The sequence below is a fragment of the Phaenicophaeus curvirostris genome, chromosome 1, assembly GCF_032191515.1.
Source record: "Phaenicophaeus curvirostris isolate KB17595 chromosome 1, BPBGC_Pcur_1.0, whole genome shotgun sequence".
Lineage (NCBI taxonomy): Eukaryota > Metazoa > Chordata > Aves > Cuculiformes > Cuculidae > Phaenicophaeus > Phaenicophaeus curvirostris.
The window spans coordinates 63,655,320-63,674,329 of NC_091392.1; the positions used below are offsets into that span (position 1 = coordinate 63,655,320).

The window sequence follows — 19,010 nt, forward strand, 5'->3', positions numbered from 1 at the left end:
GGTGTCTTTCACCAAGGAAGGAAGTTTTCTAGTGATGTCCTTCACTGATGCCCCACGTAAGCAGCAGACCTCCCTGTGGAGTGGGTCCAGTCTGCAGATGGGTCCCTTTGTTCCTGTTAGAAGGGAATCCCCAAGACAATGACTCTCCTCCTCTTTTTCTCAGAGGATGTTTTGATGGTCATTTGAGGATGGCGCAGCCTAGGGAATGTTTCTAGGCTGTGGGAGCCATCCTCTTCATCTGTGGGGATGGACCCCACTTGCAGCACTTTGTATTTATTCTTCGGGGAATCTGGGGGTTTGTTGTCTGAGTGGGGACAATGAGCTTCCTGCACCAGGCAGGAACTTGCTGCCATTCCCTATCTCTTATTCCCTCAATCTTGCAGTTGGCAGATGGGTGGTGCACAGCCGCACTAGCTCCAGCAGCCTGCTGAGTTTGTGAGAGGGTGCTGCTCCACTGATCTATTTCCCTCTCACACTCCCTGATAATCCTTAGCCTAGTTATTTCCTCCCTCAGCTCTGCCACCAAGCAGAGGAGTTCCCCCACGCGAGCATAGCTTCCACAAGTGAAGTCAGTACTGGTGGCATGAGTTGGTGTGGGAGGGGAGCACTGCCTGCAGCCCAGTGTCTGGGTAGCTGCATGTGCCCATCGAGGCTCTGTCTGGGTGGCTACGTCCATCCTGGCTGCAGCAGCACCTGGAACAGCTTTAATTTTATGCTGGGTGGCCACCATGGCCAGCCTCCAGCCCCTCTCTGTGCCCTCCCTGCTCAAACTGCCACTCAAACTGCCCTGTTACACTAACACGCCCCATACTTGTTTACCACGCTCCTGTTCGCCGTGCTTCCAAGGGACCATTTAAATCTCCCGCTATAAGTTACATGGCTATATAACCCATAAAGGCTTAGGCAAAGAGGCCAAAACAGACTCAAGAATTTGAAAACATCAATAAATATTATACTTTATGCTTTACCCTCAATTTTTTCTTCCCATACCAACATTAAATTTTAGCCTAGTTTCAGTATACCTATTTTTCAAGGATATTCTTCCATATTCTTTCAAATCACACAGTGCCATTTTTAAGTTAGTGACACCAACAGCAGTTTCCATAAACAAGTGACAGGCACCCAGTACCCTCAGAACTGTTCCAAAGTCATTATGTCAATGGTCAAAATAGTAACCTTTTTAGGTTTAATCAAATCAGTCAGTTCTGTCATATAAATATGCTGCACATTCACACTGATACTGACAATATATATTCATTTTACTCTTACCAAAAGTCCCTAAACTAACAGCTAGATAGTTAATTACTAGCTGCAGGGTGGCGTATTTTCTCCAATAAAAGAACAATTGGACAATAAAGTACGAGATCATCCTAACAGACTACTGTAAACTATTAAATATCTCCAAGTCCCCAACATTCTGTAATGCCATTTTCATGCTCTGAAAACAGCAGTGACTCCTAAGACTACTAAAATAGTCATTTTGCCTGTTCATAAGCCGGAAATCTACTAGATATCAATTTATCACAATATTCTCTGAGTTGCAGAGACTGCAGCAGGAAGTCTTTAAGCAAATAAAACAATTATATTTTCTAGGAAATACACTGACGTTTGTTTTTCCTACTCCTTTTTGCCCTATTTCATTTTTATTTTAGGATTTAATTTTGAAAAAAAAATTTGAATTGGAGGATCCAGTTTTTCTTACTGCTTACCATCTGGATCCACTTCCCGTGCAATTTTAAGTGCTTCTGAAGTAGCCATGTCTGTGTTAGCAGCTGTGACTGCCAGAATAATTGAATTTGGGTTGCTGATGAACTGAAGGATTAGCTCTCTTATTTGAAGTTCAATGTCCTTAGGCTGATCACCAACAGGCACCTAGAGAAAAAACAACACAGAACTCTTCAAAATTGGATATTTATGCCTGTACGACACCACTCATTGAAAGTTCATACCCTACACGATGGTATAAGATAAAGTTTTCCAGCTCTTTTCTTCCCCCATTCACAAACAAACAGGAAAGAATAGGAAGATCTCGATATCAAAACCTTTCTCATGTAAATAAGAATCAACTTAAATTATTTGATACTGCTGTCAAGAAGACTTGGTATCCAAGAACCGCCTGCACAATTGGCAGAGTGGGTGTCTACGTGAGCATAGACAGGGAAAGAAGTCATCTTGTCATCATTACGCCACAAAAAATTATTCAGTATAAAACCTGAACAAACAGGATCTGAACATTTCTTCTAGTGTATCCTCACTTTAAACAAGTTCTTATGCAAAATACGCACAGCAGCTTCTGAAGAAGCAACAGGGAAGATATTTCCAAACTTGTCAACTATCCATCTATCTGCAGGTACAACTCTGAAACTTTGAGTGTTACTTCTTCTATCAAAAAGAATGTGCAGCCCGCACAATGGTTCCAATCCCTTAGCTGTATATAGAAAGAGGAATAACTTAAGCAAATCTACCTTTTACAATACAAAAGAACACCAGAAACCTAAATCTTACACCAGAAGATGGTGACATCTCAAATTTATATAACCAACTGCTTAACCTGAGTAAAGCTGTTTAACACTACAGAAAAATGCCAAACGGTGAAAACACACTCCGTCTTTGGAAGCACACCTTTCACAGTGAGTCAGAAGAGAAGCATTCTGCATCTTACCTTTGTCATTCCAGGTAAATCCACAAGAGTCAGATTTACAACATTAGATGAAAAAATCTTAAGATGAATAGGTTCAGGACTGATTCCCTAGAAATATATTAATAATAAAAATGAATCAATCTACTGGATTATTTAAATGCACTCTTCAGAAAGCCAGAAGCTGTAGTTTCTTACTACAAAAACTTTCTTCCACCGTACACCCTACAACTGCATGGTGAGGAAAAGAAGTCGTCCACACCCGTTAATCGATTCCTTTGTCTTTGGAAGCAGCCCTGTTTCTCCCTTCAATATAATGTATAAAAGCTTTTATATTCCTGTGATTACACAGATATGTGAGAATAGAATACTCTATAATTACACATAAAGCCATGTATGTAGAAAAATGGAAGCAAGTTTAACTCAAAGTTTATTTTTTTCCACTATTATAATGGAAGCTCTGAAGTAAAGCAACAGCAGGTTTCTGCATTGTGTTTTAGCTGAAGTCAATTTACCTCGAACACAGTGAAAAATATCTGGAGATAGCAAGTAGCATTATGGTCTGCTTCACTAGACTAGTTCAATGCTTTTCACCTGTAGATGCCAATACTGCTTAAGAAAGGCTTAAGCAGCAGGAGATTCTATCATAAGACAAAGATGGACAGCGCAATGTTTACCTTATTATTTCCTGAAATCCTCTCTGTTTCATTTTCTATTTCCTGACGAATTTCATCAAAATCTGTATAGATCTGAAGCATGGAAGAAGAAAGTTATTTTAAATTAATTAATTAATTAATCAATCAAGACAGCATTCACCCACCCAAATGCAAAATAATACTCTCTTCTCCAAGAGACAGTGAAAACTCTATAACTAAGTATATAGAAGCTAAGAAAAAGTAAGAATTATTTTCAGACCTTAAGCTAATGCTAACAGCAACCCTCAGGGTTAAAAATTACAGGAGGTGGAATCTAGGTAGTTAATCTGTTGATTAATACTGCAAGATGGAAGTTATTAGAACTTATTACCCCACTGATGTCAGACAAGGTATAAAATAGTGTTCACCTAAGGAGAATTTCAAACTTTTAATTTCATTTCTAAACTAGCTGCAGTCCTTTGAAGTTAATAAACACACAGTCTGAACCTCTTCTCATCTCTAAGAGGATGAAGAACAAGAATGGAGTTCCACTTCAAAATTCTTCCATTCTTGTCAAAAGTATTCTCCTTCCACCAATCCCAAATAAGTTAGCACAGAGCTATTCCTACACAGGTACCCTCTGCATTCCTCTCTAGACTTCCTTCAACTTTTAGCACTGCCTAGAAGGTGAGGAAACCAGTATAAAGTAATAAACACTAAATAATTCATCCATCAACATAAGATTACTTTCTTCTAGCAAAAAATTAAGCTTTGACGCTATTATCCAAATCCTGTGTCCCGCTGGTGTACAATAGGCTCTTCCTTCCTTTTCACAGCTTTCTAATAAACCTCTGAAGCAGCCAGTTCATCAGTGGACTGAAACAATTTGTGCTTATACACTTCCTTGCCTTCGCAACTTCAAATATAATTTTGAAAATGCACAACAACAAAATAACACAAAAGATAAAGACAGATACATAACTCCAAAGTAATAATGACCCACGCAACAGACAACTATTGAAAAACTTTCTATCTCGAGCTTGAAAGAGTGTTTTCTGAAGTTTTGTAAATAGCAAAACAGAAAATTCTTAATGCTCTGGCATCAAGTATAGCAAGCAGTATAAACTCCTTTGTGGGAAAGCCAAGGGAAGAGATACAGAATTAAATATATATTTGATAATGTATTTATGACTCTGCTACTCCATCATCACAGTAAACATACCTTGTTTTTGGTGTGAAGAAATTTACCCCACTCTTCGGCATCTATCTCTGAAAACAAATAATTGATACATGAGGAAGAAGATGTTTCAATTACATTTTTCTGAGAGCCTGTTTGTTGAAAACTACAATGTGATTTATTTTTTCCCCCAATCAATATGAGGAAAAATCTGCTTTCTACAGTTAGATGTTAAATAGCTCAATAGAAATAAATTAATGATTCTGCTTATTTAAACATTATATCTCATTATTCTTTTTTATTTGTCTCTTACACAAGGTCCACCTTCCTAATTGTGACTGAGCCAATCAGCTGTCCTACTATTTTTCAGAAATGGTCTAGTTCATTAAGTAACAGATTGCAACAGAAAACAAAAGAATTACTAGCAATAGCTTGAAAAAAAAACCTGGAAAAAATAGCAGCTTTTAGCAACTTTTCTTTAACCATGCAAGTGAGATCAAATTACAGCTGAAAGAAAAAAGTTAGAAAAACCTGTAGAACCAAACCCAAGCAAACAGAAAATACATAAGAATTCTGCATAACAGTGAAGGCTTAGGAGAACATGTCCCTTCCCAAATCTGTCAAGGACCAAATATTTTAACTCTTGTCAGTCACCACTAATGTCCAGAATTACTTGGGGTCTATTCAAAAACAGTCCCAGAAGCAGCAAAGGAGGTTTTGTCAATTCCTGCTTCGTAGCACAGACAGCAGTTTAAGCACTGCAACACAGTCACACTTCCACAACTACATTTTCAAGCATTAGTGAGAAGTTCCATTTTAAACTTTTAGTTTGTAGTCATTTCAACATGGCTCCCCGATATAGCTATCTCCTCTAGAAGAATAGTCTACAAGGAATCTGGCCATTTGGCATACACACTGCTTACCTACCATCAAGTTGTTTTGCAAAACATTTTTTTCCACTCAAGTTTAATTTCAAGATATTGATCATTAGAGATTTTTTTAAAAGGATTTGGGAATTCAAAGTGCAGAAAATTCTATGAAGCAGCAATAGCACAGGAGAAAAGCAAAAATCATCTCTTACTAATGCAACAGGGTCAAAAAAATAAAAATCAATCAGATCACAAAACTCAAAATAATCAAACATCACAATAGCCAAAGTGTAAAAGTAAAAGTGTAATCAACAATACAGTGGCATGAAATGTATGTGGCTTAGTGTATGAGCATGCACTTTATGCATAGGGAGAAAAAACAAGTGGATAAAGGCAACCTTTAGAAAGGTGTCTTGGATTTTTCCATGTAGCTGGGTCTGCAGTTAAAGAAAAACAGCATTGAATGATGTTTAAAAATTTTAATCATATTTAATATAGCATCTTATTAACTTTCAATACCAATTACAAAGATCACAAGTGCATGCAGACAGATGTGCATGCTATTCTACTATTGATGAGAATGCGTAACATTAGCAATATACACAGAAATAAGATCTTAGCTAAACACTGATAAATAATGCATATGAATCAGATATTCTATACAACAAAGTTTACTTGATGATGACTTTATTATTGCTGTTCATCTAATTCCAACAGCTCACAATACTTTTATCCGAGTTCAGAAACCAGCACCATTAAGTTCCACAAAGCCACATTTCTTTGGCAAAATATGTTTCTCCTTATTTACTCATGGCAAGAAAGAGAAGGAGTAAGGAAACATTTTTTATGTCACTGAAGTATTATTACTGTATGGGAAAGAAATCTGAGGTTTTGCATCAATCTTTCTAATGCTCAATTAAAAAAACAATTACGGCAGTTCTAAGACAGATTTAGGAAGTGTCAACATTAACTATCACCCTTCTCCACTTCTTATTTTCTCAAACTATTTATGGAAATCCCACTACAGAAAAAGCTTATTATTGGAGGGTTGATGAGTTTACAACTCACTTTTTATGTGATGCCAGTACAGTACCATGGAAATGCAAGAATGAAAACAAACTAATGAAGACATGTTTGGCACAAAATGCAAGTACCACAACAGCAATTAATTCATCAGTCTAGGAACCTTAGTACATCTAGGGAGTTATTTTAATGCCCTGCTCAGGTAGGTAAGTTAAAAGCTTATTACCAATGGAAATATGGTGACTTAGAGGGACTGGATCCAACAAAAGAAAAAATCTAAAAAACAAACTACTTTTACCCTTACTATTCTTCAGGAACATAAGCTATGAAAAAACATTCTTATGAGGCAGCTTTTGTTTGTCTCAGTCAGTAAACAGACAAAATTACATACTAGTCACCAACACAAATGCAAAATGAAAAGCCTCATTATTTTCAGGTTTTTTAAACAGGTATAGCTTATTTGCAGTTCTGAGGAAATAAAGCAAGATGCACACATAGGAATAAACTACAGTATTTCAAACTCTCTTAAAAGTTGACTCTAAGGAAGCAGAGACAGGCATGAAGCCAGGAATAAAAAGATACAGCAAGAAACTGCCACCACTACATTTGAAAGATATGGACCAAGCAGCCTCCCATTATGTCTCTGTCCTAAAGGGATGATGTCCTCCTAGGACACATGCTTTTAGTCTTAAATTACTGGTTTTGTGGTGACATAAGAATCCGCAGGTAAGAACTAGGCTTAGTTCCACATTTAAAGAAATGTTTTATTTTAGTATAATCTACTACATTTTAAAAATACATATAAAAAGACACATTCTAGTCAGAGGCATTGCATTTTAACTTGTTAGCATCTACAGATCAAAGGAGACTGAAAACTGTTTAACAAGCCAGAAATTTTCTTTGCTACATGTTACCCAAGAGAAGATTGAAGCCATGTTAAATGGCTCAGTTTTAATCTCAGCCATGGTGCACATAAGAAAAAGAAGGGAAAAAAAAAAAAAGGTTAAGGAATCAATGCAGTCTCCAGCGGTGTACAGAAAAGTCATCTGGTAGAAGCATAAGCTTTTAAAAGTTTCATTTTATATAATGGGGAAACTCTTGCCCGGCTCTTCTGAGGAAGACTGTACTGACACCCCTTTATCATTTGAAAAAAACATCCCAATCACGCAAAGGAGTTCATAGGAAAGGAAGAAAGATTTGCATTACGCAAAATGCAAGGATGGTCAAGTCAAGCAGAAAATATTTAATTAGCATTTAACAACCCATTGTTCTGGTTTACATGAAGAACAAGTTTTTTATCACTAGTTTTACTGGTAAATCAGTCTTCCCTAGTTATGCTACTTTCTGGAAGCTTTTCAGGCAAAACTTTCAGATTAATTATCTAATTACATTCAAGATTTGAGGCTAGATAAAAGTGTGCAGAAATGACGTCTCCAAGATTATAAAATTAAGTATTACAGATTATACAAAACTATTAAAACAGCAGCTATTAAAAACAAACAGATCCTGCCTTTCAAAAAAACATCCCACGAATAAAGCAACAGTCTGTTTCCTTTGCTGGCTTTTCATATCTTGGAGTGAGACCTGAAAACTTCTATATACTGGAAAACTAGACATGATTATGGTATTTTTCACATGACTTTCCTCCAGCAAATTGTTACTTGTTATCTCCTGCACTGCAATGCTCCTCTGGGAAGCTCAAATACAGTACAAGGCTAACTGACTTCAGTTATTCATGTATCTCTTCTCCCTTCACAAAGCAGTAGAAATGTTCTTTGCACAGAACGGGAGGACAAAGAAGCTGTTCAAAGTCATAAAATGCTCCCACCTCAGAGGATTTCTTGCTGTATGGCAACAAGACCTTCCCAAATACTAAAAAGGACAAAACCCAGCAGAACAGGAAGAATCTTGGGTGTTTTCCTCACTTTCTAAGAAAATACACCTTCACAACTCTTGTAACCAGCAGACTACCTTCTGAACTCCTTCCCCCTCATCACCTCATACTTTCCTAGCTCTATTTCTGTAAGTAAAAAAAAAACTTCAACCTGTGGAAAAAACATGCGCACATCTGCCAGTCCCTTCTTTATGTTGTATCATTTTTTCCATCCTTGAGGCTAACTAGATGACAAGCTCTTTTGTGTGAAAGCTCTTTCTTTTGTGCTTCTCCAAAACTAAGTACAATGAAGCAGTCCACACCATTTCGGAGCTAGGGGTAAGGGATTCCTATTTGAAGTAGGAGACCAAAAAGCAGCTAATCTGACAAAATAGTTTAGCAAGGAACTCAACTGTATTAATTATTCCTGTGTTCCATACCAATTCTGTCTTCTCAGGTTTTGAAAGATATTCAGCTTCCAATCTTGTACAAAAAAAAAGAACATTTACCAATTGACCATTCATATGTTCCCACCTCTCTTCCATTTCCTAACAATGTATAAGCTACCAGAAGAGGTCTTAGCTGCAAGACTAATTAAATAATTGACAAGACCAGCCCCAGTTCTCTTGTAAACGATGCTTCTCTTGGAACTTGATAAGAGAAGAACACAGTGTGGCATCACCACAAACACACCATACATGCCAAATCACTACAGGCTAACAATAAACAGCAAAAGCATAATGAGAATATCTACTTCACACCAAACTACAGACATCTCTGCAAAATATACATGTCAGTCTGAAATATAGTGTTATGAAAACACAGCACTTCTTTATACTTAATAGAAAACTCACGTCTCTGTTCTCTGGCTACCTTAATTTATTGCAGTGACCACTGTTTGAGGGTATCACATAGCTCATCAGTGACTTTGAGGCACAGATGTCCTTTAATGCTGCATGTCAGGAAATCAGAATCTGCAATTCTTTCTCAACAATCATTCTCAACATGCTCCCAAGAATAAAATAATGTTTTTTAAAAGATAAAAAAAAAAGCCCAAACCAACCAATCAAAACCCCTAAATCGATATGTACTGATATTCTTTGGCAACTCATGTTGTCAAAATTAAGCTACCAGAGAGACATAATTTTTTCCTTCATAGTCATAAAAACAAGGCAATTGTCCATGTGTAAATGAATACCACAGTAATCCAAAGTGCTTTGTGTTAAATACAGGGAAGCTTTCTGGATACAGACACTCAGACAGAGGTAAAGTTGAAACTTGTAAGAACCAGACTAGTACTATATTTAAAAGGATGTATTTACATGTATTACTAGTACATATCCAGAGCAAGCATTAAGATGGATAAAGGTGACAAATCACATAACAGAAACCACAAAACGAAGAGCCAGTTGCATAGAAGTATCTGTGCACACAAACAGCTCATTACCAGCACATGAAAAAGCAGCATGCTGTCCAATACTCAATTCGTAAAGAATAAAGCCCTCATCTGGAGAAAATCCTTTGCTGCAAGACTACGGACAGATTTCCCTTTGGGAAATTCCAAACAATTATTCAACCTTACCTCAACATCCACCTCACAACAAACAAAAATATGACCTGTAATAGTACAGTCACTTATTATAATGTCATACAGTATAGCCAGTATAAGAGGTTGCCATCTTTTTTCTTTCCAAGCTACCTGATCCCATCTCCTTAGATGTTACATCACAATCTGTACATAGGCTAAACCAGATCAGTGACAAAATCATTTAGACCACAAATTGCCTGAATTTTGGAGGAAGAAAAGAAAGAAGGAAAGAAAAGAAAGAAAAGGCATTTCAAATGAAACCATTAAGTCATGAAGATTTGTCTGTTCTTAACAAACGAGCCCAGGTCTTTCTCAAAAAAGTATCAAGAAAAGATTATAACATGCACATCTTGCATACTGATTTTTTCCCCCAAAGATCTAAATGGGCCTCATAAACATTAATTTAGCCCAATATCCTTATGCAATAATACCATTATCCCATTTCATATTTAAAATCTGAATTCTCAGAACAAACACAACCTACAACAGAAATGCTCTGTCTTGACTCAGAATACTCTAAACACAACACCATCTTTCATACCTGTAAAGTTGCAGAGAAGAACAAAATCAAGTTTTATCCTACAATTCAGAATCAAAGCATTCTGAAAAGTACTAAACCTATACACTGCACAATGCAAGTAACATAAAACCATGTTTAAAGAGATCCAATGTGACATATAGAAAAGACTGCAGTGAGACTCTGAATTCTCCAACCATGGAGGTTTCTAAGACCCAGCTGGACAAAGCTCCGAGCAACTTGGTCTTGTGTTCAGAGTTGGCCCTTCTTTGAGGAACAAGTTGGAATGGAGACCACCTGGGATCATCTCCAACTTGAACTGTCCTTTAACCTCCCTCAATCCAACACAACTTGGATTGCACTCTGAAAGTTAATTGTTATGAACCCGAACAGTGTTCCCTCCTTGTGGCAATAATGAAAACTGGAGCTTAAACCTTTTAAACTGCACGGTATTAGTAACTGTTCTTCACAAAACAAATACTGTAAGGAACTTCTGATACCTTCACTTAATATTGCTAGAAATAAATTTTAAAAAATTTGAACACAATGAAAATTAGCAACTAGAGACCTGAGTTTATCACATCATCAAAAGCCTGTGTATTTTTTACTGTCTACAGCAAAAAGCTAAGATTTATCTTACAGTCAGAAGGTAGATGTGCCCCTGCTGCTCTTTCATAAGATCAAGAGCACTTGTTTGTACAGAAAGAGCATTTAAACTCCCAAGGGACAACTGAGATGACTTTCTAGATCTACCGAAGATTAGTATAGAAACATTATACAAGACAATCTTCAAACCAGACAGCTTCAGAACATTTAAAGTGTTGCTCCTGATGCACTTAGAATCTCCCAGTGCAGTCCAGTAAGGTGGCAACTACAAGCTACAGAATGTGCCCATTAAATTCTGTTTGCATCTACTACAAGTCTGTTTTCATTTCTCCTCTTTCCACTCTATTCAGAACTTACCTATTTTCTTCTAAAAAGTCACATCCTCTCAAGGAAAAACTTTATTTATACAGCAAATGAGGAGGGGAAGAAAAACTTACACAAGAAAATCATGTTCTTTACACTCTAGACAATCATCATAACTGAAATGCTTTCTTTGGCCTATTTTTCTCCGAAGTGTTTCCTAATGAATAGGAAAGCTTAAAATGTTACAGATACATCCAAGAGATTTTGGCTTCATGATATTTGCTAAATGGACAGAACAGATGTGACAACAGCTGTGTTTACTTCCAAGTAAATTTTAAAAAGCGCATTTAAGTTTTGAGATTACAACAACTGATTTTTCTGTCAAATAAAAAAGCAAGATTAGAAGTCTCTTCCCTACCAGGCAGAACACACTCTTGAATCACACTTACCACTTTCATCTCCAGCTGTTTTCCGACCATCCTCTGGGGAAACATGCACCAGCTGCAGAATAAGGGGTCTCCGGGTGACAACTCCAGTACCTCTTGGGAGCAGATCCCTCCCCACAAGACTTTCCAACACAGAACTCTTTCCACTGCTCTGAAAATTGGAATACAGCTACATGATTTTCTTAAACATCAAAAAGCTGTAATACTTTAGTTTTAGCTTTTTTTCATAATTCCTGCAAACAGTGCTCTATTCTGTTCTCTGCTATTCAGTGCCCAAAGGACCATCTGACAGACTCACTGCATCTAACAAACAATTTAACCTCCTGTTAGTGTTAACATGGGCTGGATACATACTACCAGGAGCATTATACAAAAGAATACTGAATACGAACACTTGAGTACATTAAGCTATTACCATCTCACATTCCTTTCAGTATTTTTATATTTTGTAGTATATCGACTTCAAAAGTTCATACTCTAAATATATAAACAAATATTGGTTTATATTGTCTCTTCCCCACTCTATGTATATACAAGTATTTACAACTGAATTCACTGCAAACATTTGTCTACATAACAACAAACTGTAAAAATTTGTAAAGTATTTAAAGGCTGTGAAACTACAAATTCACTTTGAGAGTCTAAACTTAAAAACATTCTCCTGTAGCACTTTTGTATAAAATGCAGAATTGGGCTACATGGCCCAATAAGCACCTGTGGGTTTTAAGAGCAAGACCATGTTAAAACTAACAACAAACAATAGATCCAGATATGTCAACATAATACTTTGAAAGTCTGACCAGTAAGATTTTGTCTTTTAAGAGAACTGGATTAAACTCTCTGTTCTGCAGCTGGTGAGTCAATATGGGAATACCATGAAAAAAAATGCTCTGACAATCACTGCTGCCAGCTAGGAAGTGTTTCTATATTAATACTAGTACCAAACAATTCTCTAAAACAAACAAATAATAGATGCTTCTGACAGCTAGAATGTGCATTACTGCTATACAACTTTAATTCAGCTTATCGTTCTGAGAGTACAACTTGAGACTTGAAGTAAATTATAAAACAGTTACAGAACCTAGCACAACATGAAATAGAAGCATTGTCAAATCTTTTAAATCTTTTAGGTGACTTCTAAAGATGAAAAATAGATCTGCAGAGATTAAGAAACAGCGTTATCAGCACACTTCTACCAGTGCAGTAAGAAAAGACAGGAACATTACATGACAGTATTAGAATCTATTAGAATAGGACTTCCATGAAGAAGCACAAAATAAATATTAAAATAAATATTAAAATACAAGGTGTAACCCCTATAATGCTTGAACAATGAAAACAACGAAAGCCCTCTTTTCTTCTAACACATTACGGTATAACTAAGCTTTATGGTATAGAAAAATGCTGTTTTATCAACATCATTCATCTCAATGGTTGAATAACAAACCAATGCAGATGGTGTGTGTATTGTCACAGTAAATCTAAGTCAAATTTGACAGCAGTGACATCAACTGTCCAGAAAGAGCAGGTTGAAGGACAGTGTCACAAGAAACAGAAATACAGCCTTATTGGCACACACCAAGCTACGTATGGAACTAAAACACCACTCCCACAGTTATTTTTGGATGTAGAAGGAATAATCTGGGTCTTTTGCAAATGTGAAGTCATTCATTAGATGACACAGTAGAGTACTCCACACACCAGGAAATTTGTTTCAAATTGCATTACGTTCCCTCATTAAAGCAATCTGTTCTTGGAACATAATAGAGTATCTAATGACGCAGTTCTTAATCTGGACCCTGTACACATCCATTACCAAGAATCATCTGGAAATATGGTAAAGAAAGCAGTAAACACAAAGCTGGATCTTTTTCTGCCAGCATGGGGAAGTGAGGGATATCAGTCTGTGCAGAATACAGATTCACAGCCAGTCCTTCATACAACATATGTAGACAGAGACTAATGATGATGACCAAAGGTACCACAGAATTTTTAGGACTAAGTCTGCAGCAGCACCACACTTGTTCCGTCATCTCACTGGAACGCTCATTACGATTTTAATCAGACTGAAATCCACAAACTCATTTCACGACAGGTCCAGAAAAGCACGAATGCATCCTAACCTTTTATGGTAGATAAGTTTTCCTCTGGACCATAATACCTGATCCTAATCTGAAATATCTATAAGCTGTGATATCTAGAGAAACTCTTCATAGACTGCTCAGAAAAAGGGGGCAAATACACAAACATCTCGCTGTCTGCTGCTTCTTTAACCATTCTGTCAAAATTCCATTTCAGTGTTTTACACTTTCCTCTGATGTTAACCGTCATCAGTCTCACAGATAAGCACCTGAGTTTGATGGATGGTAAAACCTAAATTACTAAAGAGATGATGCACAAAGGGACTTCAATATTTTACCTCAATTCACACTGACAATTTATATGATGTACATCTTGTCAGCTTTCTCACTGCTTCCTTAACAGTTATGTTTTCATCATTGCCAACATCACCTTCAGGTTAATCTAAAACAATCAAGGATCATGGCCACAAAACCAGGGAAACAACTGTGCACTTATTCTCGCCAATGAGAAAGCTGAAGCCTGTAGGAACTGGAATCCACTCCAGAAAGCCAGTATCTCTACTGTTTAACAGATCTAATGATCTTGCTTCCATCTTCTTGCTTCTGATGATCCTTCGTTTCTTCCTTACTTGTCCCTGCATATTTCAACTGTGTGCCCTTAAGTATCAAAAGGCATTTGCTCCCATCCATTACGCTAATTCTTACAAGAAAATTTGGATTGCAGCCTGCTGTATTACTAACCACACTCTTCAGGAATTCAGAAGCAGACAGCAGTGGATAACTTATATAGTTGTCCAGCTTCATTAACAGCAAGAGAAGCTACTTTCAAAAGCACTTCTGGGCTGCTGACAAATCAAATGGAAGAGACTCTGTATTGAAAATTTTGAAGTAACACTGTGAACAACTGTTCACATTCATTCATCCCAAACATTTACTTCACTGGCTTGCTTATTCTTTTTCCAAATCCTTCAGAAGACTTGCACCCTACAGGACACAAAGATGCCTTCTCCATAACCAAAAGAGAATCCTGACTCAATCCTCTTCCACTATTGATAGTTAACCTCCACCTTGAGCCCCACCTATAGATGCAAAGGCCTAGAAGACCCTGCTGGTGAAGACTAAGGTAAAGAAAGTGCAAAGTGCCTCAGCCTTGTCCATATTCACAGCCACTAAATCACTTATCACAGTCAGCTGCAAGCCTGTATTTCCCCCATTTCTTTTTTTTTCTGTAACTGTTGATGCGATGCTGGAAGTTCTTCTTGTTGCCTTTTATGTCCTTTACCAGTTCAACTCTAGTGGATTGCTGGCTTTCTTAATACCATCTCTGCATATGCAGGAAGTATATTTATATCCTTGAGCAAGCTTGTCCTAGCTTCTACTTCCTGCACATGTCTGCTGCGTTGACACTCAGTCATGAGTTCCCTCCACACTCGTCTCCATACATGCCTACTCACTTCCCTGAGCATTTGTATGGATTACTGTTTTGTGTTCCAATGAGGTTGCCCTTAAAGGCATGCCGAGTCTTTTAAGCTTCATTGTCCTATAACTCACTGGGTCCCACCAATTAGCTCAATAAATAAGCCAAAGTCTGCTCTTATTCTTACGAAGTCTGTGCAGCAAGAAGGCATTAAACACAAGTCTAACCTGGAGTATGACTGATACACAAGCATGATGAGATTTTTTACAGTCATTTGCTCCAATTGTTGACTGTTACATTTTATGAGCTGCAACAAATTTAAAGTCATCTTGCAAGAATCTGCTACCTTCCTTCTGTCTGTCTTTAGACTTCATTATCGCTTTGCAGGGCCAATGTAAAATAAACAATCTGTGGAAAAAACCTTTGGAACAAACTTGTCCAACTGGGGAACTTCGAACAAGAAAATTGATTGAAAGGGTATGTAAATTTTGCTCATTGTTTTTGATAGGGCAAACTAGTAAATTTTTTATTATCACATCAAATAGGAAAAAACTGCAAAGAACTCCTGCACCACAATACAGATTTACTGCAGGAAACTATAAGAAAATAAAAAGGCAGTGACATCAGTATTCCCTATGATTTTTTCAATAGCACAACAGTAACAAACATCTCAATAAGGAACTGCAAAGTAGAAGAGATTTCTCAGTGAGACCTATTAATTCCTGAAGATATCTCTTACAAAAAGCAATGCATCTACTTTGACACCTGAGACAATGGTGGCAATTTTTCAGTTTTCTGTCATAGAAGAATTGTAAAAGTGCTGCTGGGTAAATCATGCTCTTAGGAATACATACACACAGAGTTTACTAATTTTTAAATTTGATTATTGGGAAGTACAAGCTAATATATTTTTGCTGGGAACTCATCCACAGGAATATCACCCAGATAGGCAAATACCACCCAGACAGATGCTTTGAAAAGAAGTCCTCTGCAGTAGCTATCCTGGAAGAGTTCAGCATGCTATCACTAAAGACCAGCAAGATTTTTTTTTCTCTTTCCTTTTTTTTGCAAACATGAATTATTTTGAGATAAAAGGTCATACATACCCTATTCCAGAGCAGTTGTACAAGAGAACTGCTCTGATTGGAATAGCTACTGAAGCAAAATTTTCCAATGTGAACTAGGGACATGCCAAGCCATCAAATTTTGAAACTTATTTACTAATCAGAAGAGAATTTTGAAGTTATAAACAGGCCAAACGAATAACAGGAAGACATTCTTTGAAACAAAATTATACTTCCAGAAAGGTGCAGAAGGGCTAACAGGCTGATCCCAGTGGGAGAAAGCAGTGAAAACAGCATAATGCACTGCTGGTTGTTGTAAAATACATTTTCTCTCTGAAAGATCTTTTCTGTATCTCAAGACCGTTGCTCCTGCAGGCAGTTCCCCAATGAATGAAGAGCTTTCCTGAATCAGTCAGGAAGAAACTGGAAAATCCCTCCACAAAAGACAGCTTATGTACAAGTGGTAAAGAAAGCCAGAATTTGCACAGCTCAGTCAAAATTCTTCAGAAATCCTGTATTACAACATACCTAAAAAAAAAAACCAAAACAAACCACTTTATTCTCATCCTTCTACAACTGTGTATTCTCTCCACTCTTACAGAATAACTGGGTGTTTGCAAACAGCAAAATCAGTATCTTCATTTAAAATATGCTTAATATTGTTTCCATATTAAAACCTGCAGCGATTAAAGGCAGTTATTAGGCCTTTAATTTTACTTAAATTCATACAAAGTCTGCACATAGATACAGCAAAAATGCCACCCTTCCAATCACAGAAGCCTTCAGCACCTGAACAGTATAGCTGTTCAGAAACTGAGAGGGCCCATCAGAGAAAAGAAATAACTGTAACTCCAAATGTTGTTTGTACTACATAACTTCAGCAGTAAAATTCATATTAGATCTGGTAAATGTAAACAGCCAATTAATGTCAGCCTCACTTTGCTGCTTGTCTGCAACAGACACCAGAGCAGTTAGGGCACGCTTTGACAGGAGGAAGGGACAGGAAAAGAGAAACAGCTTTGCCCAAAACCAGATACAGTGAATGTCAGGTATCAAAACAAACAAAACAAGGAAGTTCGCAAAACATTTGAGAGAAAACCAAGCTGTCCCCAGCCAGCACTGAAGCTATGCTTTAGTTACATCTCCTTTTACAAATGTAGATACTAACATCTTTCTTTATTTGCTTGAAATCCCAGGAAAGATCCCTGGACCAAAAAAAAAAGCAAACTAGAGGAGGAAGATATTCCTGGGTTGAGCTTGGCAGAGGGTTTTCCTGGTTGCTTGGTACATGCTGGATTTTCCTTCACCCCAACCCTGCTTTTTACCAACACAATGTAGGATACAGTGAATAAATAGAATAAGCTGAAGTGGCTTAAACTTTATTCCCTTGACCTTCCCTGACAGGGAAAGGTCATAGAAGCCCTGTAGAGCACCTGAAGTTTAAGACCACAAAGTCAGTCTATCGAAACAGTTGCTTTCATACAGCACTGTGTTCTCCTCATCCCTGGAGCCAAGACTTAGCATCAGCTTCCCAACTGAGCTGCCAACTTCTTAACAGGCCAATTACCATCGTAACTGTTTAGTCTAACAGAATATACAGTTATGCACATGCAAATGGTCAGGCTCATCTATTATCTCGGATCAAGAAGCATTCCTCCTTGACAACAAAAATTGGTTTAGCATTGAAATATCAAACACAACGCTCCAAATAGCAAAAAGAGAAATAAACGTAATGCTAATCTGTGACCCACAAAGCGTAACAAACCAGCTATTTCAGATGGAAACATCCAATAGAAAAGTATAAAATTGTTTAAATAAGGATGCAAGTTTACAATTTTTAAGTCCCAAAATAGCAAAAGTACTATATAAATGTATACATGAAAGGTAATTTTAAAATTTCATTGTGAATTTCATTAGTTGTTAGATCACTTTCTACATGAAGTCTCTACTATAATAACACTATCAAAAGCAAATAAAGCCCATAACTTGTTTTTGTCAGTACAAGAAGAACTTTGCGACTAAACTGACGCTAGAGTTTATATACAAGTAGGCTGATAAATTCTAAAAACAGTAAAACAGATTCCAAAAATTAATAACCTGAAAAACAAAAAAAAAAGGTAATTTATTTTTACACCTTTAGGCAGAGATTGTGTTGTTTGGTGAGTTTTTAAAATCTACTCTACTTTCATACCATAGACATTTCATTTTTGTAGTAACACCTATGTGCCCTTAACATACAGAAGGCCATAACTAACCAAACTTTTTTTCTTCTCCTCACCTCATTTTATTAGTTTTAATGTGTTTGGTTGAGGCACTTCAGCACCGCCTTGTTAATCCTTACAAGCACAGATCATAACGTATTGGTATAAAACATTTCAGAAAGTTGGGCATTACAGTATTGTTGAAAAAATACTGTTTATACAGTATTCTGAGTCTGGACATTTTTTTGCACTTAAGTAATGCAGTTCTAAAAATTGAATCGAAACAATGAATCAGGGAAAAAAATAGAAAACCTATCTGGGAATGGAAAAAAAACCCCTGAAATAGTGATGAAATTCTAGCAGTCCGAGGGTGTCTTCAGGGTTCTATCAGCAGCACAGCCTTCAATTTTCTGAAGAGATCCTGTGCTAGGATACAAAAATAACGTACATGGTATTTATGTAGAGAACAAGAAAGAATTCTCATATGACTGAGTCCCAGGAACACCACTAGAAGAAGGGCAAGAGGCTGGCTAAATGTGTGAAATTTACCAAGAAATATTTTGTAATTAGTA

At 37.0% G+C, this 19,010-nt stretch overlaps 1 protein-coding gene across 4 annotated transcripts in view; it reads right to left on the reverse strand.

Moving 5' to 3' along the window:
* DNM1L (dynamin 1 like) overlaps positions 1 to 19,010 on the reverse strand; it is a 39,515-nt gene that overhangs the window by 17,569 nt on the left and 2,936 nt on the right. For 2 of the 4 annotated variants that reach the window (XM_069860237.1, XM_069860256.1), the window contains exons 2-7: positions 11,679 to 11,826; positions 5,718 to 5,756; positions 4,496 to 4,542; positions 3,316 to 3,387; positions 2,663 to 2,749; positions 1,710 to 1,872 (exon numbers count right to left, since the gene is read on the reverse strand). In XM_069860237.1, the coding sequence (XP_069716338.1) occupies positions 1,710 to 1,872; positions 2,663 to 2,749; positions 3,316 to 3,387; positions 4,496 to 4,542; positions 5,718 to 5,756; positions 11,679 to 11,826 (556 nt within the window). The remainder of the gene's footprint in view (positions 1 to 1,709; positions 1,873 to 2,662; positions 2,750 to 3,315; positions 3,388 to 4,495; positions 4,543 to 5,717; positions 5,757 to 11,678; positions 11,827 to 19,010) is intronic. The other 2 variants (XM_069860248.1, XM_069860267.1) reach the window with 1 other exon arrangement.